This window comes from Balearica regulorum, chromosome 2 (assembly GCF_011004875.1).
Source record: "Balearica regulorum gibbericeps isolate bBalReg1 chromosome 2, bBalReg1.pri, whole genome shotgun sequence".
NCBI classification, from domain to species: Eukaryota; Metazoa; Chordata; class Aves; order Gruiformes; family Gruidae; genus Balearica; species Balearica regulorum.
The window spans coordinates 37778071-37803174 of record NC_046185.1 but is presented as its reverse complement, the minus strand read 5'-3'; the positions used below and the strand labels follow the sequence as shown (position 1 = coordinate 37803174).

The window sequence follows — 25104 nt, the reverse complement described above, 5'->3', positions numbered from 1 at the left end:
GTATTGCATGCGAAATAGGAATTAATTGTCTTAGGTCAGAGTCCTCAGCTCAAGAGCTACAATTGCTCTGTGCCTGCTAGTGCTGGCCTGAATTTATGAGAAATGTTTTCCATTGCTTTTTGTGTTCTTTTTCTCTCTCATCCTTTTGCCCTATTTATGCTTTTCCCCTATATGGTACAGCTGCTGACACTATAGAAGTTACCAGGATTGACACACATATCTTAGCACAAAATGAAGTCAGGTGGTTGGGACACCCCTTTTAATGATGCATTAGAAAACTATATTCACCTCCTGACTGCCTTTCTCAAAAAAAAACCCTAACAAAAAACTTTTCCCCTTGGGTGATGACCAGGTTTGGTACTGATGGCAATACCTGCTCGACTGTTTCTAATCAATTGCACACACAGAGGAAATGAAATGATCCTGCCCACGATGCTGGGCTGATGACGGATGCCTCAAAAGGACAAGATACATTTGAAATTCTGAAGAAACCTTCATCCTGTTTCAAACTAATTTTTCATCATCTTTTATTGACACAAATAATGCCAGGATAGTAGAAATGGAAAAGATTAGTAGAGTGGGAAAAATATCAGGTTATTTTTCCAGTTTGTGTTACACATGTGGTACACATTCTGGTTTCTGTTACAAATGTGACCACATTTTCAGCAAGGCTTGTAAATGTATCTTGGCCCCCTACTACAATTGCCTATTGACCAAGAGTTTTTATAATGAACTCTAGCCTTTTTTTTTTTTTTTTTTTTGAGTAGTGATTTTCACTGCGCTTGCCCAAATTCTGGAAACCGATGAGAAGTCTCATTTTTCTGGGCTAGACTCTATGCAAAAACTTCTAGGACAGGGATCAACAGGGAGAGGTTGCGTGGGTCTTTCACACACCACCTGGGGCACATAAAATGCTTAAACAAGAAAATTATTTTTAAAACTTTGACAAAATTGCTGAATCATATTAATGAGCAGAGGTACAATACTTGAATCTGCCTGCATTTTTTTCTACTTTAACCGACTTGATTATAGATTGGCAATCTCACTTAAACATGGAGGATATTAAAATGTGTATTTTGACATCTCATACACCAATTAATAGATAGCTCATGTAATTAGTATTCAGAAAAACTTATGTACCAGCACTGGGAATTTGTTATTCATCTGAATGTCATCTGCAAACAAATTGAATACAATCCTGAATTTAAAAAAACTGGGTCTTACTGAGACCATGACTGTGCAATGGGCTCTAAGCAGAGAGAGCAGTGCTGCTGTACAAAACTTATGGCAGGACCCTGGCTTTAGAAAACAGTTTAGTGTTCTGTCCTGTTCCTTTTTGGCACTGCCAGGAGGGCTCCTGACTGGGGCAGATGGTTTGGTTTCACACTGCAGATTGATACGGGGACCCAAGGAACTGAACAGAGATGGTGAAACAGCCGTCAATTGTTTAACTCCTATCTATCACTAATAGTGACCCTGGGTGAATGGTTTCATATCCCGTTACCAAATCCTTGAAGCTCAGGGAATGTTTTTTTTAAACTTCATTTTAGCAGCAGAACTTACATGCCTGGCTTGGCTACTTTAATAAAATAAAAAAGAATAATACAGCTCCTACTTCCACAGGGAGGTGTGCTTATCCTGAGGAATTTGCTGGTCAGTTTGAATGAATTTTGCACTGTATGCGAAAAGATGCCACTGGTTTCTAATGCTCCTATGTTCATCTGACTTTTCATTTACATCACAAGTCTTTTGGAGATACTATTTTGTTAAATACTTGCTAAAAACAAAGTCTCTAAACCAGGCAAGAAGAACATACACTTTGGAGGCAGAGCCTAACAATGATACCGCAGTTTGCCTTTTACTACCACTTAGTTCAGTCTTTCCCTTTCTAACACAAATTTTAACTTTAAATAAAAAAAAAAGAGAGAAGAGAGAGGAAGAGAGAGAGAGAGTGAGAGCGAAAGAGCAAAGAAAGAAAGAAAGAAAAGAAAGCAAGCCTAGTATGAAATACACGTAAAAGTCTTCATTTGCTTACAGTAAGGTTAATCAGGTTCCCTTCTGTTTGGGCTTTTCATGCATTCAGTAAGAGTGCACATTGCTTAACTTTTTAAAAAACACTTTTAAGTTCCATTAAATCTGTTTCCCAAAGGAAAATACAAACCTTCATTCACTTCAGTGAAGCCTCTAAAACTTTTTTTTCTCCCTGTATAATCGCATTTTCTCTTTCTGCAACGACACTAAAACTTTTTTCCTTTCCCCAATGTAGCATCCTTCCTATTGCTAGCAGAGACTCACAGTATCTATTGCAAGAAAGCGCCGGAACAAGCTACAACTGAATGGAAACAAGCAAACCAACAGCTCGGCAGCGGGAAGAAAAGCCCGAACACGTACACACAAGCCGGTTCTTGCTAGCGGCGTTGGGGAAGGTTTAGAGGAGGGAGCGCGGTTGCGGTGCTGCTGCAGCCGCCGCGCCCCCGCGCAGCCCCTCCGGCTCGGAGAGGGGCAGCGGGCAGACTTACCCGGCGTAGCGGCCGCGGTGGCCGCGGAGCGGCAGCGCAGCCTGGAGGCAGAGCAGACAAAGGGGCAGGAGCCCGGCGGGGCGTCCGCAGAGCGGCATGGTGCGGGGCCGCACCGCCACCGCCACCGCCGCCGCCGCGCCCGCCCCAGGTGGCGGCTGCCGCGCACACAAAGCCGGCGCGGAGGCGGGGGCCGGGAGGAGCGGGGCGGTCGGAGGTGTCGCCGGTCGCCAGCGGCGAGGGGAGAAAGTCGGAGGAGGACGTCGCCCGCAGCCCCGCCGCACCCGGGCACGGGGACGGCGACGGGACGGGGCGGGGAGGCGCCCGCCCGGGAGGGCTGGGGGGTGCGCGGCCCGGCCGCCGCCCTGCCCCGGGGGGGGGGGAGCCGGGGGGCTGGCAAGGGCCGGGCGGCGGCGAGCGGCCCCCCCCCCCCCCGAGGGCACGGCGGCTCCGTGGGGAAGAGGGGTGCGGCGGGGTGGGCTTCGCCTGCAGGTGCTGCGCCGAGGCAGCCGGCCAAGGGCCGGTTAACGCGCAGCAAGTGGCATCGGGGGGATTATCGCCGTGATTTTCCCCGTTAGGCAAAAGCGTTGAGTCTGATGAGAGAGGGCAGAGATATGCTTACGTAAAACATAAGCGGTGGAGAGTCCATTAGGAACCACGAAGGGAGGAGAAAGTGGGATTTCAAGTTACCAGTGTTGCCAGAAATCTTGGGCCTGAGTAGTGGGAAGGGGAAGAGAAACTGATATAATAAAATAAAATAAAATACAAACTCAGCATTTATTTTTTTTTAAAGCTGTGGGTTTGCTCTTTTCCACACTGGTGAGGGTGAAAGATCCACGTAAAGATAAGTCACTGGAGCACCAGGAATAGCAAGGAAAACGGGGAGAATTTTGTTGCAAATAATTGTAGTTTATAGAAAACATATGGAGTACTTGTTAAAGAAAAAGTAGGTAAAAATGTAATGCCAATATGGAATAAATTGATAGCCCCTTCGATACTTTTTATGTTGACTTTCATAAAAAAGAGCGAAAAGTGCTTCAAAACCAACTGATTCTCAGCTTCTCTGAGAGCAAAAAAGAATGAGTGGGCTGTAGACAAATAAAACCAGCTGACATTTGAACATGTGTGAGAACTACCGTAAATCCCTGTTAATGTTTCAGAGACACAGGGAGCTTTTTGAAATAAGACTGCATTAAACCACACACTTCATATTCTATGGCTGCAAGGCAAAGGGACGTTTTCCTTTGTCTCTTTTCCATACTGGCACCAAATCTGACACTAGTTGTGCGATAGAGTCTTGAGATGGAAAAGATTTGGTTCAGGGCAGGATTATTCCCTTCTGGTTGCTGGTGTTCTTCCCCTTGAGATGCCTGTCTCCCCACAACATACCCTGCTGAAAATCTGAAATTCACTTCTGGTGAGGCTACGCAGAGGTGAATTTGTGTGTGTGTGTGCTTATACACAGATGTGTGTTCAGCATGAGATGTTGCACATCTCTTGTGAAAACACTTTCCATGTTTTACAGGCAAACCCCAAAACTTTTTCTGCAAATCTTCAATCTCATAATAAATGCAACTTTAGCTTTACACACACCTATTTAATAGAATCTCTACTGTATGTTCAGAGGTGACTTCAAAGGTAAAAAGTCAGCTGTCACGAAGTTGAGTAAATGACTTTTGGAGGGCATGAGTATGATATTGAAGCAAAACCCAGTGCGCTATTTCACATGCTCTTCTTGGTTACTTTTCTTGCTATGTATCCTTGCTATACCTGAGGTGCATCAGGTAATACACCAATTTATTGAAATGTTTGCAAAATATACTTTGGCTATTATTCTAAAATATTTGCTTTCAGGATGAAAATCTGGTTCCACTGGAGTTAGGAAGAATTTACTATTGGCTTCTGTTTGCAAAATAGTTTGGCTATTATTCTAAAATTTTGCTTTCAAGAGGAAAACTTGGCTCCATTGGAGTTAGGGAGAATTTTATTATGGGCTTTTGTGGCTCTAGATTTCAGTCTTAAATCCTGCCTTTCCGCAACATTCCTTGAAAGTCAAATGCAAGAAGATGTGAGAAACAAAGGGAGTTCAACACCAAAACTGTATAGTAAAGATGAATAACAAAATGTGGAATAAACACTCAAAGAAGGGTTTTGCTATCTTTTTTAATATGTACTACGTCTGCCTGTTTAAAATGAATTTAAAAATACACTTTTAGAGCTGTGGAGAAGCTGGAGGAGAAATATAAAAAATGGCTTTATCGGAGGTAGGGATAGTGAGGGGGATAAAGATCCTTTGGTCTCTCCCTGGTCCATCAGTTTAAATCATAGTAGGTGACTGGGCAACCTGGAGGGAGGGCTGGCACTCCCTAGGAAAGGATTAAATTGCTGTAGTCAAGCCTGGACGTTACGCATGTGGTGAGCCTACTTTCCTGACAAGATGGGGCTATAAAACTTCCACCCAGCTAAGCAAAGAATTTGGGAGGAAGAAAGTAAGAGTTTCTTTTCCTTCACTTGTTGGGGCTGAAAAGAGGAATTGCCAACACCAGGGTTCTGGTGTGCAGCTTTGACTTGTAGGTGACGAGAACCTGTGAAGGAACTGGAGAGAGAAGACTGAGATATCATTTCCCTCTTAATGAATCAAGATGTGGGATTTCTCACAGCAGCCCACACTTTACAAGGAACACAGGCTGCCAAAACAGAGGCAATTCTACATGGCATGAAAACAAGAAAGGCTTCATGTAAAGTGAGTGGGCAGACAGCCTACATTTGGTACCTGAACTTGAGAACATGCCATTTATTGAGAAGCCTGTAATTGCACAGAAGAGCAGAAAAAGAGAAATAGTTTCTTATTAAGCACATTTTATACCTTTGAGCTGTCCCAACTCTCACCTTCATGAGTAGGTTGCATTAGCTTGAATAATCCTTGCTGTACGTTTGTTAGAGCCATTGGGGTTCGACTAGATGTTCTCCAGAGGTCCCTTCCAACCCCTACCATTTTGTAATGGTTCAGAAACAGGAGTATAAACTAGGTTTAAATCATACCGGTTAATAATAAATTGGAATAAGCGTGTTCATGCTGGGATTTGCATTGCTATAACTAGGTAAAAGAGATTGAAGTTCATTGAGTGCAATGTCCTTTTCAAGATCAACTTTTAGCTCGCACAGAGACCTCAAAGGATGAAGGACAGTGAAAGTGGCCCTGCCGACTCTGTGCTAGATTAGGTGTGGGGTCTAAAAGAACATGAAAGCAAATAATCCACGCATGAGTGCCATGGCTGAATTAACTTTAACTAACCACTTTGCATAGTCAGGAGTGCTACTGTAGCAACAGAGAGTTGGTAGCCTGAGGAGTTACCCACTCCTAGGGTCCAGTGTTCAGGTTGTGCTGAGCTTTGTACTGTCAGGGATAAGCTGCTGGTGGTACATGAGCTTGTCTAAAGTTAGTTGGGGTACGAGGCCACTGCAGAGGCAAGACACTTAGGGTGTCTGTGCTTCCGTATGTAGGATTGCTACCTAAATACAGAAGCACATCGTTCCCCATCACCATCCCAACTCCCATCTCCTTTAAGTTGCTTCAACCTCCTGCTCAGCCTGCTAACACAGCTCTGTGGTCTTTCCTTCTGTCTGCTGACAACTTTGTGCTCGGGAGGTTGTCACCATCACCTAAGACATGGCAGCGCAGGAAAGAATAAATGATTGGCTAGTTTTGTAACAATGAACCAATGCTGAGCATTGTCTTGGAGGGTATTCAGATGTAATTAGCTTTCTAAAAGGAGTTACAAGTGTCTTTAAAAGGGATGTTTTGCAGTTAAGAATCTTGACGCTGTCTTCAGCTTACTTGCGGATGCTGCATTACTATAACGGTCATTTTATAACTTTTGTCAATAGCACTGAACTGCTATAAAATGGTTCAATTAAGTGAAAGAATGGAACTCTATTTCTGTTTTCTGCTATTATTCTGTTATTCTACAGAAGGAGAGGAACACAGGTTAAATATTTTTTTCTGTTTTGTAGAGTTAGAGATGCTTAAATATGGGAATGCTTTAGAAGCAGCTAAAGGAAATTAGATGTCTAACGTACAAACCATCAACAGATAATGCCCCACAGGAGTGTCTAGAAACTATACTGGTAGATAACATCGGATGACAGTATTACATCACCTGATGAATTTTGTTCCTTAGCATGGTTTTGGTCTCGGAAAGACTGCTATACTTGCGTTCATAGTTTTCTTCAGGCATATGGAATTCCTTCTTAAAACTACCCCTAGGAGAAAAAAAATTCTTTGAAGGATGTACAGCAGGGAACATTGTGAAGGAAAGCTTGTTCTGTCTTGAGATTCTGCCTCAAGACACATGTAGCCACTTGGCTTCAAACTTTTGGCCAAGAGTTCTGAAAAAAGCATTGCTCCTGACAATTCTTAAACCTTTTGTTTTGTTTTTAAAGTGAGAGATGCATATAACTGCATAAGCAAATTGCAGTTGTGTGACTGTATGTTGACTTTGTCTCAGATGTCACTTTAATCTTGCTAGCACTCATAGAGAACATTAAAAAGATTTCCTGTATCTGAACCTAAAGGATTTTCATTTGAGTGTAGTCAGTCTTTCTTAGGCAAGCAGTTTCTCTAGCTTTTCTGTCCTGGTGCAAATTTCACACTGGGAAATACAGGGATGGCAATTTAAAATTTTCTTGCACCTCCTACACAAATCATGTGTATTTATTTTCTGTACAAATGATTTGTGTCTAGTAACACGCTGAACTTGTACTGCACATTCCTCCAGCCCTCTCTGAACTTCTGTACTTTGCAGTCACTAAAGATGTCAGCCTTCCTCTAACTTCATGTGACCAGTATTTTTGAGCTGTTTTGCAGATGGGGATACTAAGATATGGGGAGTCTGAATGATTTGTCCCAGGTGAAAGAGCAAGTCGTTGGCAACTGTAAGTCTAGCACTTGAGTCTCCTGACAATAACCACATATGTCATTAGTGAATTTGATTAGATCGTATTTTTAATTTAAAAGGCAAATATACTCCTTTCCAAAGTTTCAAACTTGTCTGAGCATACTCAGGCTTAGATACAGTTTCACTTCTTTTACTCTAAGGGGAGCAGCACATTCACAATGAAAGATGGTGTGTGGTATCTAGTTTTAGTAGACACAGTATTTGCAATCATTTGATACTGACTAATTTTTTTATATAATGTTGAGAAGAAAGGAAAAATAATAACACTGTTTATTTTGAAATACTGTGAGAAATCTAAGTGACTTCTGAACCAGCGAACTGCGTTTATAACTGCTCTATAGCAGCTACTGCACACAAAAGATGACAGGTGCCAAAGTTTTATTTATATCAACTAGCTCTTACTATATATGCACACAGGAAAATATTTAGAAGGAAGAGGTACTTTGGAAAGAGTAAGTTCAGTGCAATAGTGTGCTGTGTGGCTCCCCAAACAACTCCCAGCTGCAGACGTTCTGCAATGCACTATCATTATATCTTCTGGGAGGAAGGGGAACATTACGCAGAATATCATATTGGAGGTAGGTGAAACAGAAACTACTGAGTTGTTAATTTATCTGTCAGCTGCACTGGCATGAAAAGTGTCTTTCCTCCTCCTCCCTTTCTCGCCCTTAACATTGCCTGATAATTATCAGGTCATTTTACCATCTGTGCCTGGAATGATATTTTGATTGTCCTCCTTCAAATTTGGATGCCTCAATAGCTTGAAACTGTATATAATTAGGTAGCATGTACTTCAGAGCTTTATGCAACTTGAATACTGAAAAATGCTGAAAAGACTGGAAAACGTGAATGGTGAAAAATACTGGTATTACAGGATTCTGTCATTCCAGTTCTGAAATGTTAAAAAGCCAGGGAATGAAGTCTAGATCTGGTGAAATATGTCAGAAAAGAGAACAGAGGAGCAAAACAAGAGGGCCCCCAAAAGCATATTTAATGCAAGCATCCTTGTGTCTTACAAGCAGGCAGCACTGGAGTGAGACACCACCACCTGTCATCAACTTTAAAAAAACCACCCTGGATGCACACGAGCTCTGCCGTGAGAGGAAATGGTTTCAGTTGGGAGATAGACAACGGCCATGCCCGGAGGGCACCACCAGCCCTGCCTGCCCCTGCCCAGGGCTTCCCCCACCCTGCCCACAGCCCTGCCTGCCCCTGCCCAGGGCTTCCCCCACCCTGCCCAGGGCTTCCCCCACCCTGCCCACAGCCCTGCCTGCCCCTGCCCAGGGCTCCCCCCACCCTGCCCACAGCCCTGCCTGCCCCTGCCCAGGGCTTCCCCCACCCTGCCCACAGCCCAGGGCCCCATGTCAGCCCCTGCCCCAGTGACGCTGCAGCAGGGCCGGTCTCCAGCTCCCCACAGCCTTGCCCTGCCCAGCCATGGGCCCCACCAAGCCAGGCCTACCCATGGGCCCACGTCCTGGCCTAGGCCTGTCTTCGTCCCCAGGGAGGTGCCCAATGCCCAGGACTGCCCCTGTGCCCCTGTCTTCCCTGTGGTACCCAGCCACCCCAGGGAGCTGCTGATGCTCCTAGCCCACAGGGAGCTGCTGGCTTTTGCTACCATCTGATGTTAACTTGATACTTATCTTCTTCATCTTGGTAGTTGAAGCCCATGAACACACGCTATATAGCCTTGCAGCTCAGATCAGAGGTGAGTGGTTACAAAACCAGAAGAGGCAGTGTGGCAGAAGCTTTCCAGTACCATAAGTTGCAGCGTAGTCATAAATATGAAAATACCTTGCAAAAAAAAAATTATCTGAACTCAAACCCCCATATTTCTGATTAACACTCTACTTGAATTTACAGCCATTGAGTTAATTTGACAAATATTTTACTGACTTAACAAGAGCTGACTTTACATAATTTTGGTTCAGGAAGGAATTTCATCATTTCATTATCTAGTGGAAGTTGTGGGATCCAGAAATGCACACTGAAAGATTAGAATATGCCTAGAAAGTTACCTGTAGCAATCTGCTATTGGGGGCCCATTCCTTTAAAAATTTTAAAGGACAATCTGTAAAACTGTTTCTAACTCTTTACTAAAAGACAGGATTGAAAACAGTTTGTAGAAAGAAATAAAAAATGCTAAAGATGTTCATTAATATTTTCCTTCTGGGCAGACCAAGAGTTGTTTTCACCTGACATCCTTGTTGGTGATGCTGTTTCACACAGCATTACAGTGCAGGAAGGACACATGGTATAGTTAAAGCACATTTTAGATGACATTTTAGCTTTTTCTCTTTGCTGTTGATAGGAAGAGTTATCTGAGGTGACATCTAAGCTAGACCTTACAGTATGTGATCTGAATGCAGTATCTCTTTTTTTTTTTTTTTTCATTAAAGTACCTAGTGCTTGATAACTTGGGTAGCAGGCAGTCTTCATCACTCATTGCTCTCATGGTGATTTCAGGCATGACAGCAAGTAGCTGGGACACAGGAGTGCAAATTTTTTTTCACTTTGTTTTTCCTTGGATTGATTAAACTTCCCTGCATAAGCAAATGACAACCCCTTCCTTGCCCCCCACAAACATAAAAATGTACTTGTCTCTTGATAGGATGTCTTGCTGTTGGAACAAGAAAAAACCTGAAAGCAATGCATGAAAAAAAAAAAAAAGTTTTTCAGCTGCTGTGTTACTGTCCACAAATGTAAACACATGAAACCACTGAGCAGTAACAAGTAGAAAATACCTTTACCCCTTAGGAGCCTGTTAAACCATCTTTCACTTCTCTGAGTAGTCAGTCAGTGGCTAGCAACTTGTTACCTCTGTAAATGATGCCTTTCTCTGCTGTTTCTCAACACTGTTAAAAATGTTTCACATATCATCCCTCAATCTCTGTGTGACTAGTAGTGGGATAATCCTTTATGATAACACTTAGCCCAGGTATACGTGAAGCTTAAGTAAATATAGTAGATAAGTTCTCCAGGTGAAAAAACTCAATTCAGATTCAATTATCAATTCAATTATTCAATTATCAATTCAACTATCTTGCTAAACTTTAAAAGGTTTGGGGTTTTGGGATGGGGTTTTGTTTGTTTGTTTGTTTGTTTGTTTGTTTTTTTTTCTTCACTCCTCCTTCTTCTTTTTCTCCTTTCTCCTTCCAGCCCAGCTGGTGTCCTGCTTTCTTGCCCACAACATGCAGCTGACATACCAGACAAGCAATGAACATTTTTGAACCTGGGCTCCATGGAGTGAAAACTCTCCTTATTCTAAGACACCAAGTAAGAAGAGCTGTGACACCTTTTCCCTGGGAATGAATTACAGTTTGCTGCCCTCTATTAGTGCAAATCTTAGTCGTGAAGATCCATACAACTGTCAGGGATAGTCCATCCAACCATCCAAGTAACATCTTCTATTAATATGGAAGTATTTTGACAGAATCCCATTTTTCTTCCTGTGATACAGTTATGACTGGGGATAAACAACCGACTGCAGCTGAGAATACCATTGTTTCCAAGAAAATGGAAAATAAATATATTTGTAGTTTGGTCAAATTTTGTCAAATTGGTTGATATATCTGATAGTCAGACTACCCATGCACCATGGAAACTGTTTCCATAGCAAAAATCTCTTAGCTCAGAGCCAGTTCTCTCTGGATTAAATCCAAGGATTCAGACTGTTAATCTAGAGCTTTCTCTAAGAGCTAGGAAGGTCAATACTTAAGAGGAAATTGCCACGCAGCTATCTGAAGGTTGTACCATCCCACTACTAGAATATATTCTTACCCTCCAGAACAAGAGAAGTGCCATGATGTTTCTTTCCATTCCACACATCTCTCACGTTCAAAATGCCATTGAGTGGTTTAGAGGCAGTTGCACATTCTGTCAATATTCTCAGTTACCTGTCAGAAATACAGATAATTAATGGCATCCCTTTCTAGAACAGCTGTAATACAGTCTTACTCTGTAACACTTCAAAAAGGCCAGTTAGCCTACTGCAGAGAAACTGCTTTTAACTTATGTAGCAAGGGTGGAGAGAGTAAAAAGCATATAACGGTAAGGTTTTTTACATTAAATACACTGTTACCTGTTTGAAAGTTGATTAAGAAGGAATTGTGGAATCTAGAATACTCATGGATCGATATGTTAACAAAGCCCAGGAAGCGCACTGGTTGGGATTTGTTAAAGGCTAAATGAAAAAGACGAGTTATTTCCTAAACACCATTCTAATATATGGAAATAAAAACTGTATCGAATTGAATGTTCTTTGAGAAGAAGTTATTTTATGGCCTGAAGACATAATTCAATGATTTCTATTTCCCAAGAAATAGGACAGCCAGCACTGTATAAAAGCCCATCCTTGTTCAGTAGTGAAATAGGTGCAGCAATTAAACAACAACAACAAAGCAATATGCAATCAGAAAAAAAAGAGAAATATATAGCAATGGATACACATTTTCTACACCTCATAAATGTTGAATTATAAGAGGACCTAAAGCCATCAGGAAGAAATTCATGGCTGGCAAGACTAAGAACAAAAGGATTAAATACATCGGGTACATTGTAAATCCTAGCAGTGGAAAAGAGCCACTGCTTGATGGATAAATTGATCATGATGATGATGATGATAATAATAATAACAATAATGCAGAAATAGCAGAAGTATTCAGTAGGAAAATCTGTTCTGTATTTGGAAAGAAGCAAGAAGCAACATTACATCCTTGTACCACAAGAGAACTGGGAGGTCATTTCAGCAGTAATCAAGGAGGAACATAAACAATATCTAATAAAAGATTAAAAAAATATTAATCAGCATGGCCAGAGAACTTGTATCCTGGCCCCTCATGATTTTAAATAAATACTGGATTTCTGAAAAGTTTCTGGAAAAGTGAAACACTGTTCCATATTGTATCTTACAAAGTCAAAGTGGCTGATCCAGGTAAGCATAAGCCCGTTGGTCTGATACAAGTCCTAGGGAAGACTGAGGAGTGGTTTATACAGGGTGCAAAAAAAAAAATCTGAGGGTTGGAGTGGAAGTAATGCTAGTGGGTATGGTTTGTCAAAAATGCTACCTCAAAATATTTAAATCAATTATCCTTGACATTTGTTCACAAAGTATAGGCTACCCATCTAGGAGTTGGGTTAATTGCCATATAGGTGCAATATATTCAGACTTTTGAGAAGTACAGTACATGATTTCATACTGCCTAATGTTCTGATTAGCACAAATCAAAAATAGGTCTATGCAATATCAATAAAGTGCAAATTCATAGTTTAAGAACTAGCTGACAGATAAACAGAGAAAGTGGTGGTTATTAGGAAATTGTAATTAATAGGAAACATCTAAGCAGGGTTCCATAGATATAAGTATTAAGTTTGATATAGGACTTTCATGTGTGATTTGGAAGTAAATGTAAAGTTATTACTGGAAAGCATTTACTTACAAACCAAATTGAACCAGTGCAATAAGCAGAGGAGCAGTGAGTTAGAATCATTTGGGTGGTTTAAGTTCAATATGACCTGCTTTTCCTGTTTGTAGGTAGATATTTTGTAACATCTGAGACAAGTATCCTGTATTTGATAGTATCCACTATTAAATGTGAAAGGGATCATCAGCTGAAGTGGTTTAGTAGGAAATCGGGACTAGCCCAGTTTCCACTACCAGTGGGTAGTTGACCTCCTACTCCCCCACTACTTATAAAATATCAATATTAAAGCAGAAGTTACTAGATGACAAAAGAAACCAAAACCTATTTATGGGTATTTCCATGTTGTTGGGAGACAGTGGCTAGAATCTGGGGCCAGGAGTCTGAGGGACTTAACTTTTTGACTAGACCTTGCTGCTAGCCTTCTGATGACCCTGCACAAATTATATCATCTTCCTCAGCTTAAGTTCCCCTGTCTAGAAAAGAGGTATAATTATACTCACCATTTTTAGAGAGCACTAGTGTCAGCTAGTTTAATCTTAACTACAGCTTTGTGTGGGAGGTCTTGTATACTTTCAAGCATTCAATGACATTCAAGGAAGCAGTATGACCATATATCACCACAGCTCACTGCTGTTTTTGCAGAGTAGCCCCATATAGCCGTGGAGACATATTCTGTCTTTCTACCTAGTGCAGATCACTTGTGGCATGAGATAGGTAATTACAGACCAAGCTTCAGGGTCTTCTTTTGGCAGCTGACCAGGAACTACTTACTCTGCCTATCAAAATTTCTCAGTAAAAATGCCATGTTCCCTTCTTTACAATCTTTTTCATACTTAAAGTGTGGATAGGCACTTCTCCTGCGTCTCCTGAGATTCAATTGCCAGTGGCAGCAACACCTCTGGAAAATCATAAAAATTGACAGAGCCATAAAAAAAAGCTCCTCCACTCATAAGGAATACCTGATATTTCTCATTTTTCCAGCTTTCCTGCAGCACATCAACCTCATGGCTTGAAGAGTTGGAGGAGGCACTGCCTGTTTGCAAGGCTAGCATTAAAGCAAGAGCTGCTGTAAGGGGCGAGTGGTTCCCTGGAGACCGAAGAACCTACCAGCTCTGTAGGAAGACTGTTGTAGTACCTCTGTCCCTCTCAGACAACACAACGCTGTGTGACAAATCACAAGAAGCCCCTTTGCACTGATAACACTGAAGATTCCTGTCCAAAACTAATGAAGGTTTAAGCCAAAGACTATGAAGAATAAACTTTTAGAAGGGAGCAAAGGGTGAGTATGGACTTACCTAAAGTGCCTATCAGAACCTCAGTCCCTCTAGTCCAGGTTACTCCCTTTAGCTACACCAAGTAGCACATTAGTAGAAGATACAAAAAGCCTTTCCTTGGTGTGGAATAGTCTGTCTCTCCCATTAGGCTTTGTCCTGGTCTCTTTTTCTATCAAACATGGACTGAGGTTTGAGGCTTCACAACTTACTTGCTTACACGTAATTTAGTTTCTAAATACACCACCGGCTTCTAATCACATCTGAGAACACTTCACTGGGATTTGTAGAATCAGTTCCACCATTTTTTTAACCCATTATGAACTCTGTCTAATTACTGAGATTGTATGTGTGTATTTGAACAGTCATTCGCCAAGAAACAGCTTTAAAAACATAAAAATCTGTTTTGCTTTATTTCAGAATCCTCATTATATCTTTCAATTTGATTTTATTACCCCATTTACAAAACGGCAGGCACTTGAGTTTTTAACGGATTAAGTAGGCTACTCTGACCCACTGGAGATAATTTACTTCAATCTCCTGCCATCTAGTGTCAGAAATAAACATTAGCATCTCTACAGCTGACACCTGCTCTTGCAACTTTAAACTGTGCGTGACAAAGACTATAAAATATCATGGAGTTATTTTTTTGTCAGTGTTTAGCACCTTTGCATGATAAAAATAGGTGTGTGTGTGTATAGATATATGTATTTGTACATATGACAATAGATCTTTTCCATATTTATTTATTTCAATATATGCACTAAAATCTTGTTTTCAGTCTTTGGGATCTGTTTGGCATTGAAACAAGATGAAGGTGTGTACCTAAGCATAGCATACTTTAAGAAAACCCTATATGATCAACCAAGTAAGCATGCATATTTTTGTGTATATTTTTTGGGGTAATATGAAATATATTAACCAGTGGTCAATAAAACACTTTGCTAACTTCTTCACTGACTTTGTGATGTCTTGAGGCAGTCTGTTGCAGCAGCCTGGGTGCAGGTTTTGGAAGGTTCCACATCAGCTCCTAGTAGACCATCTCTCTCACTGAAAGATGGGGCTGCAATAAAGAAAGGGAGGCAGGCAGGACCTTCCTGAGGCACTTCGATATCACCAACACTCCTTTTAGAGTGAAGTGAATATTGTTAGAATTTCGCATCCCTCAGTCTATTCATTCACTCTACTTGTCCATTAGTTTCCAGGTCTTCTAGTTATCTATGACTACATCTTCCTCTTTTTCTTCCTTCTCATTCTTTGCAGTGGGTCCTTGGCAGATTCTTTTCAAGTTCCTCTCTCCCATTGAATTCCCTCACATTCATAGAATCAATCATAGAATCATAGAATCATTTACGTTGGAAAAGACCCTTAAGATCATCAAGTCCAACCATTAACCTAGCACTGACAAATCTACCATTAAACCATGTCCCTAAGCACCACATCTACACATCTTTTCAATACCTCCAGGGATGGCGACTCAACCCTTCCCTGGGCAACCTGTTCCAATGCTTGACAACCCTTTCAGTGAAGAAATTTTTCGTAATATCCAATCTAAACCTCCCCTGGTGCAACTTGAGGCCATTTCCTTTTGTCCTATTGCTTTTTACTTGGCAGAAGAGACCAACCCCCACCTGGCTACAACCTCCTTTCAGGGAGTTGTAGAGAGTGAGAAAGTCTTCCCTCAGCCTCCTTTTCTCCAGGCTAAACAACCCCAGTTCCCTCAGCTGCTCCTCATAAGACCTGTGCTCTAGATCCTTCACCAGCTTTGTTGCCCTTCTCTGGACACGGTCCAGCACCTCAGTGTCTTTCTGGTAGTGAGGGGCCCAAAACTGAAAACAGCACTTAAGGTGCAGCCTCACCAGTGCCAAGTGCATGGAGACGATCACTTCCCTAGTCCTGCTAGCCACACTGTTTCTGATACAAGCCAGGATGCTGTTGGCCAACTTGGTCACATATTATATCTTAGTCTTCTTCCTGTTCTTACCTGTTCCTCAAAAAATCTTTTTTGTTCAGCAAAAATCTCTTGAGAAAAAATAAAAAATCTGAATTTTCCTCATGTCACTTTGCCACGTTCTAGGTGGTGGTCCAAAATTCCTCTGAAGGATGGAATACTTAGTGCGGGAAATAAGCAATCTGTGGTAAATCAAACACAAAATAAGTTGGACAGAAAGGTTTTTCTTTTTATCCTCACCTATAGCTGAGGGAAGATTCATCATTAGCAGAGGTGAAGATCACGATTTCTTAAACAATTAGCTGGCTGCATTTTATATTAGTATTTAATATAGTAATGTAAAATACTGTCATTAGTTAATCGTAATATAATTTAATATAATAGCATTTATAGACATTGTTAAATGCAGATGTTTTTGCTCTCCATTATAAATGGAACCAGTGAGAAGATCTAAGATTAAAAAAAAAAATTTGTCAGTGTATCCAAGAAACAGGTACAATGGAAAGTATGGTTACTCAAATTACCCTTTGATCTTAGCAAATAAAGGATGGGACTTACTGCTTTTAAAATGTTGTATCATCTCAGTGATCACTGGAAATTCAACTGCCTTACTCCTTTTTTATTGGGGAGGAGGGGTTTGTTGTTCAACTGAAGGGTCCCTCCAAATCCATAAATGTCTGAACAAGGAAGTTATTAACTCGAGGGGGGGTGTGTGTGTGTGTTCAACATAATACTTTGTAATGGGAAACTATGTGTAGAAAACAATGTATAAATGATAATGTTTTCCACTCTTTTCCTCCCCCAAAGTCTTTACTTTAATACTTGTTGATACAGTTGCTAGTGCAATGGATATTGATCTTGTCTGGGACCTGTTGTGCAAATAATACTGCAAGTACAGTGAAGAGGGTAAGATGGAACAATGGTAAATGGTACAAGGATTTACAGGTTAGATTAAGAAATTTGTTGGGAAAAAAGTTGTCTGTGGAGCTGTCTGAACTATCCCCACTATAACTCTATGTAAATTTACTGTCACTGTTTCAGTCCTATTTGAAGTCCAAAGGTTGAAGATCAAAACATGGTATAACTGACCTGGAGAATATATTTTAATTTTGGTGCAAGGTGGCCTAGCGTAGCGCTGAGGCAAAGTTTTGACAGACTCCCATAAACGCAGTGTTACTGCACTGATGAGCTCTTCTAACCCTGGCTGTTTGGCAAATACCATATCATTTACTTCACTTAAAAATTTATCTCCCTTTGAACTTTGCAGGTTTATACATACAAACTGATATATATCTAGATTGAGACTACATTTTAACACTTACGCCAGTCAGTGAGACACTCGTGATGAGTAGGCAGATGTCAATGTGCTTTTGTGTCAAGGAAGCGATGTGGGAAGGAAATTAGAGAATTAATGGAGTTATGGATCTTCCTAACACTCGTGGTGGAGGGATTATATATTAGGCAAAGATCACCCACAAATTATTCCTTCCCCTTTAGCAAGGGGAAATTGGAAGCAGTTTGTGTCTAGACTCAGCCACAGAGTCTTTCCCAGGCTGCTGTTGGAGAATGTATCTCATGTTCATCTCCTTTCTCAAGACTGTCTAAAGACAGACTAGGAGCAGCACTGTAGGAAAAAGATCACCACTGACTTATATTTCTAGCCTGCGACTCTTCTAGGCACTCTTTATTCTCTACTTGCCACATAGCTATTCTTTGAACTGAGCTGCAAATGGATAAACGTGTGTTCAAATTAAACTTCAAATCATTGAAAATGGAAGTAGGATGAGCTCTCCCTTGGTATATGCCCTCGGTCTAGCAGCAGGCAGGCTGAACTCTGATACCTTCTGCATGTTCTGCCCAACCTGTTTACATAAACTAAAATTCACAGTGACCTATTATTTATATAGATAGTGTCTGGCATTTAGAAACAGGATACGTCTCTTGGATAAATTCCATGGAAAAGGCATAGCGAGCTTTTGACAAGGCATCACTAAATGTTTTGGTTAATTTCCAAGCACCTGCAGATAAATCTATTTCCCTTAAATTAGAATGATGGCAAATGAGAGTATTTAGCACCTAATTTAGCCTATGTATAATTAAGTCCCTGGTTAATTTTAAGAAGACTGGTTTCAGTTCTATATATGTGTACATGCAATTTATTTGCTACATTCAGATTTTAGCATGTGAGAAAGGAGTTGGTAAAAAAAAAAAGTTTTTCTGGAGTTGCAATAATCACCTCTAGCGCAACCATTTTTTCTTGAACAGTATTTAGTAGTCCTGTAACACTGGGAAGAAAATCCTCAAAACCAAAGGAAACAAAATGCCAAAATTGCATTGGAGACCACATTGTCAGCTGCTGTAGGAACCTAAGGTGATGTGCTGAGGAGGGAGCAGCATCATGCAGCTTTTATACCACATGGAGAGCTGTCTAATTAATTTTTCCTAGCTTCTTAAAAATCTTTGCCAAAGAGTGGTTGCATTAATCTCTATTCCTTTGGTTTATCTTTTTATGGGAAACATCATTTAATATAAATCTCTAAACAGGATATTTGGGTTACTTGAGTAGGATTTTTACTGGGACTGTGGAGCTTGAAAATCTAACTTAGAAAATATCAGTGATGCTGGAACAGGATCTACCAGTTGTTTGAAAGAACTGTTTTGCCACAATGAAACACCACAGTGCTTCTTAGCACCAGTTTAGTCTGTATTATTGGTTGCATACTTTTTTCCTTTTCTTTTTTTTTTTTTTTTTTTTTGAAGAAACAGCACTACCACTGAAGGTGAGGGATTTGCAGAGAAATGCAATAGCAGTGAAAGGTAGGAATGGAAGGGATTTTTCAGAGGTCACTAATGTGTTGGCACCTTTGTAATCTTACCTTCTTTGATGGAGAGTGATGGAGCAGGCTTCAGCTTTGAACATGATGAAAAATCAGTTTGCTAAGCTGTTTAATCAGTTCAAAGGATCTGACAAAGAGAACAAACAGCTAGATGTTATCATAGGCTGAATGCTTGTCAGAGAGAAAAAATTAAGCGATCAATGTATAAGAGATCTTAGGAATCCCCTTGTTGCACGAATAGGATGAGCAGGAACCCAAATGAGGAAAAGTTGCCAAAGCTGTGCCATTTGCTTTACATTCTGGTACAGCCATGGAGAACACTGCAATGGCATTACAAAGTTCCATTCCCCTCTAACTTGCCAGTTGTCTAGAAAGTTTAGATTAAATGCATGGAATATTTCCAGATAGAATTATTAATTTGCTCTGAAAGAAGGCTTTGTCTGAGTGAACTCATGGTAATTAAAATAACAGAAAAATCCCCTTTAGGCTGTTTCTAGTGAATTATAACCCGAGTTATATATGAAGGCCAAGATCGTCTCTTTATGAGGAACCAATTAAACTTGTTTCTCACTCTGTAATATATAATGGGCTATCACTCCAGCTGCTCAACAACTGCGGTATATCTTAACTCTGATATATATGGGAAGAATTCTAAGCATCATGGAAATATTTTAAGGAAGTCCCCTGAATGTAACCATTTTATATTCCTGTAAATGCCTCTGCCATTATCATAAAATCACTCAAACCACAGCTAAAAGTTCTTACATTCCATGGAGGAATAATATATGATGTGTACATATATATCTTTTACTGCTTACTTTGCAGTAAGAGCTATTTTGATTCTATATCACTTCAAGTTTCTCCATGGGAAGCATTTAAGGTGCCTTAGGATGTATGTGCATGGTCTGGAGCACCAGGATGTGCTAGCACACCATCCAGCTTGCATAGGTGAACTTCTGTGAATAACATGCGTGGAATCAGAATCTGGTCTACTATGTTTTAACCAGTGTTTAACCACATTATTGTAAATGTTTCCATCCAGTTTTGTCACTTATATATAAAGAAGTACTTTTGTTTCAGAATCACTATATCCATTTTGTTTTTTATAAGCTGCTTAATTTATTTACCTGTAAGCACTTGCACTAGAAAAATCCAGCTTTATAATATTTTTAAAAGAAATATTGTAAGGCTTGGGGAATATGTCTCAGGTATTTACCATAATCACAACACTACTGTGGCGAGTTGACCTTGTCTGCATCCCAGGTGTCCACCCTCAGTTGGACAGAGAGGGGAGAAAAATAAGGTGGAAAAAACCAAGCAGGTCAAGATAAGGACAGGGAGAGATCACTCACCAATTACTGTCAAGGGCAAAACAGTCTCAACTCAGAAAAATTAATTTAATTTATTACCAATCAAATCAGAGTAGACTAATGAGAAAAAAACCCAAATCTTAAAAACACCTTGCCCCCACCCCTCCCTTCCTCCCAGGATTAACTTCACTCCTGAATTCTCTACCTCCTCCCTTCAGCAGCACAGGGGGACGGGGAATGAGGGTTGTGGTCAGTTCCTCACACACTGTCTCTGCTGCTCCTTCCTCCTCAGGGGGAGGACTCCTCACACTCTTCCTCTGCTCCAGCGTGGGGTCCCTCCCACGGGAGACAGTCCTCCATCAACTTCTCCAACGTGAGTCCTTCCCATGGGCTGCAGTTCTTCACGAACTGCTCCAGCGTGGGTCCCCCACGGGGTCACAAGTCCTGCCAGCAAACCTGCTCTGGCATGGGCTCCTCTCTCCACAGGTCCATAGGTCCTGCCAGGAGCCTGCTCCAGCGTGGGCTTCCCGCAGGGTCACAGCCTCCTTTGGGCATCCACCTGCTCCGGCGTGGGGTCCTCCATGGGCTGCAGGTGGATATCTGCTCCTTCTTCCTTCAAGGGCTGCAGGGGGACAGCCTGCCTCACCATGGTCTTCTCCACGGGCTGCAGGGGAATCTCCGGTGCCTGGAGCACCTCCTACCCCTTCTTCTGCACTGACCTTGGTGTCTGCAGAGTTGTTCCTCTCACACCTTCTCACTCTCTCTCCATCTGCAATTGGTTTTCGTGTTACACAGGGTTTTTTTTTTTCCCCTTCTTAACTATGTTATCCCAGAGGTGCTTCTACCGTCGCTGATGGGCTCGGCCTTGGCCAGCAGCAGGTCCATCTTGGAGCCGGCTGGCATTGGCTCTATTGGACACAGGGGAAGCTTCGGGCAGCTTCTCACAGGAGCCACCCCTGTAGCCCCCCCACTACCAAAATCTTGCCACGCAAACTCTATACAACAATGAATAATATATACATCTAATTATGAAATGGCTACTGAGAGGTTTAATTAGCATATTTCACTCTAGTAGTATAAAGCATTTTATTAATACGCTTTTTATAATCAAACAGTTTCTTTATATGCATCTCAGACTGGTAATTTCTAAATTGTTTTTGTGGGTTTTTTTCCCCTCAAAATATACGGAAATTTCTATGCTATTATCATGATGGTCTAAGAATAATGGTTATATAGGTAGAATTTTGTTATACTCTTTGAGTCAAAATATTGTAATGACTAAGCTATTGCAGCTTAATATGAGGTTTATTGTGAATAAGTGACAGAGCAGAACAACGCAAACCAGTAAGCTGCTACAAAGCAAAGGTAGCCAGATGTGGGTCTGCAATAGGGGATCCCAGCAGAGCCTGCAGTATCATTGTGGAATTGGTGAGTGCAGGCAGGCCGTGCTTTTCCTTCCTCCTTTCCTTTGTTCCCTACTCAAGACTTAAGTTTACCTAGTTATATACCTCATATGCCCATAACCAGACATCAGATTTTTTTTTTTTTTTAATATGGTAATCATGTCAAAATAGGTGTTATCTTGTTCTCTAACACTTGTTGCATTTCCCTGCAGATGCGTTGGGCTGTCAGACTGAAATGGCAGTTGTTGTCAGGGGAGGCCTGGGGAAATAGCAAAATCACAGAGGAAGTCACAGGGACATTGGGTACCTCCAATAAAAAGTAGCATCTTTCCCTACAAATTTCTCCTATAAGAAATTTGACAGTGTTAATCATTAAGAATTAAAATTTTATGGATCTGCAGAATTATGGAATATTTTTGAGCAGTCAAAAATAACATAAAAAACAAACAAAAAAAATCCTGCCAAGCCCTTGTTGTTCTTCTTACCGTACAAAGTGCTTCTTAAAGGGTCTTTTACATCCTGTTAAGCCTCGTAAAACTAATAGCCCTAGGTCCACTGGGGCTCTTCTAGATGGAGATGCAGGGTGACTGAAGTTGGTCTTGTGTTGCACTGTGTCCAAGAAAACTTCTCTTTCACTGCTGAATAATGAGGGAGCTTGGAAACAGTAGTTTTTGCAAGATAATTTCAGGTTTTAGGCAGTCCCTTTGGATTTCTTCCTGCTGTTTGCAAAGTTTTAATTGCTTTATGGAATAATTTATCTACTAATATCAAGACCTGAACATCTTGCTAGGAACAGCTCCCTGAACTGTCTTTAAAAAACTACTATATAGATGCAAGTAATAGCCATTATGGACACAAAAATCAGTTAGTAACACGTTCCAGGTTGGATAGATAATGACCAACAATTACCACCTATATCTACTGTTTGGAGAACTATGTTGAAATGTGCTTGATTCCCCTGGCCACATCAATAGAGCTGTCAGCATTGCAAGCCTTGGCCACCACAGAAACCGCTGCCTAAACTGGGTTTAAACAAAGGTCACTGCTGGAAGAGGTTATTGCTGGAAGAGGTCACTGCAAGCTAGGGCTGATGGATGTTGATAAGACAATATTGGGATGTTGGTGCCAGTTCTGCTCAAGCTGAACCTTTTTGTGAATTCACAAAGGAGTACAGTCACCAGGGCTGTCATTCACACACTTTGTGGTTCGAACTTGACTAAACATTAAGAGAGAGAAAAAACCCCAACAGATTTCTAACAGAGCATCAATGCTCTTGTTTTATAACCATCTGGGAACAAGGTGACTTGTCACAAGGGAGACTTCTGGCCGTGTAGCTGAATCATTGACCTTATAGACTTAAGCGCCAGGAGTATGCAGTATAAGCTGGGATATGTACTAAACTGCAGTGCTCCTTGTAAAAAACCCAACTGATTTATATGTTTTAAACAAATTTCTCTTTTTAATTAATTCACACTAGGTGCTGAATCATTGGTATCTCTGGTTGCATGGGATCTAAATCCCCACAGAATATGTGCAAATGTGCATCGTGCTGGTTTTTAATTTGAATTTCTTTATCTCACTAGGTTCTACTTGAGCATCCTGCTCCAAATGTTAAAATAACTTAAATATTAGATATTACATTTTTTTCTAACTCTCAACTGAAGCTGAACTACAAACTTAGAATTATACATTGTTCTTTTGCTGGTTTTCTTCCCCAATATTCATAGATGAAATATTAAGGCTAGGAAAAAATACAGGAAATATTAGCTGTGATCTTGTGCTCAGCAACCTCAACCATTCTGTGATTCTGTGATATGTGTATGGGGTAGCTGCCATTCCCTTAGTCCTTGTGGGGTGCAGAACAGCATAGCTGAGTTAGGTTTGGAGAAATAACATGTAACACGCCTGGGCGAAGCTGGAGATTAAAGCTGCTTCACAGCCAAGCTGTAGCAGCAGTCACAGAGGTATGGGGCTCTCTTGGGCCAAGAGATAATGCAAGTGTTGGCCTGGGTCTCACTGCCCCCACACTTTGCTCTTGTCAGACAACCTATGGTTATTTTCCTGTCTTCTATCTGAAGACCTTGTGGAAATCCCAGAAGCCTCTCAGTTAATGGAAAGGAACAAAGAGGTGAAGCAGTTGGTGAATGAGAGGGAGCATAGCAAAAGTATTACTGAGAGACACCAAAAATAACCTGCAGAAAAGGCCCTTGGGGTCCTGCTGGACACTAAGTTGACCATGAGCCAGCAACATGCTACTGCAGCAGAGAAGGCTAATGGTGTTCTGGGCTGCATTAGGAGAGGAGTTGCCAGCAGGTGGAGGGAGGTGATCCTGCCCCTCTGCTCAGCATTGGTGGGGCCACACCTGGAGTGCTGGGTCCATGTCGGGGTTCTCGAGTACAAGAGAGACATGGGCATTCTGAAGAGAGTCCAACAAAGGGCACTTGTGATGATTAAGGGACTGGAGCATCTCTCCTATGAGGAAAGGCTGAGAGAGCTGGGACTGTTCAGCCTGCAGAAAAGATGGCTCAGGGAGACCTCACCAATGTCTATAAATACCTGAAGGTGGGGTGCAAAGACAATAGAGCCAGGCTCCTTTCAGTGGTGCCCAGTGCCAGGACCAGAGGCAATGGGCACAAACTGAAATACAGGACGTTCCCTCTGAACATCAGGAAACACTTTTTCCCTGTGAGGGTGACCGAGCACTGGCACAGGTTGCCCAGGGAAGTTGTGGAGTCTCCATCCTTGGAGATACTGAAAAGCCATCTGGACAACCAGATCTAGGTAGCCCTGCTTGAGTGGAGGGGTTGGACCTGATGATCTCCAGAGGTTCCTTCCAACCTCAATCATTCTGTGACTCTGTGAACTGGACAGCAGTTTTCTTAGATGGTTTAACCTGACTTTCAAAAGCCATCAATATGAACCCTTTTCTTTGCTGATCTAACAATGCTGCTAAGGAACTTTCCAGTTAGCATTTCAGAGCAGAGCAGAGCTGTCTATGACATGAAATAGAGGATCAGCATTGCAGAGAGTCTCAGTAAATCTGTAGACCTCATTTCTCTGATGCACTTGTTTGTTTCTCTTCACAGAAAATAGCTTAGTCACTGTTTTCCATATTTTGGCTGTCACTTTCCAAATTGCTTGGAGCTCTCATCTGTGCAAAGCACTTTCAAGATTTTTGTCACAGCCTGCTTTTCTCAAAACTCCTGGGAACATCACATGCTATTCTGATCACTATTCCATCACTTTTGTGAAATATGTCCTTTGAATACACTTCACTTCTTTTATAGGTGTTGATTTACTGGTACTTGGGGAGTTGTTTTTATTTTCACCTTAATGAGACTTAATATTTCCTTGCAAGGCTGCAGATCTCATTGCTCTGAGCGGTATTGCCAGACAAATATGTAGGGCTTGCTTATGTTTACGAAAAAGGATTCACAG

General features: G+C 41.4%; 1 protein-coding gene across 1 annotated transcript in view; it reads right to left on the bottom strand.

The window, feature by feature from the left end:
- Positions 1-2617, bottom strand: part of CPA6 (carboxypeptidase A6) — an 87325-nt gene extending 84708 nt beyond the window's left edge. Inside the window, exon 1 of the mRNA XM_075742998.1 lies at positions 2520-2617. Within this exon, the coding sequence (XP_075599113.1) occupies positions 2520-2617 (98 nt within the window). The remainder of the gene's footprint in view (positions 1-2519) is intronic.
- Positions 2618-25104: the final 22487 nt, after the last annotated feature.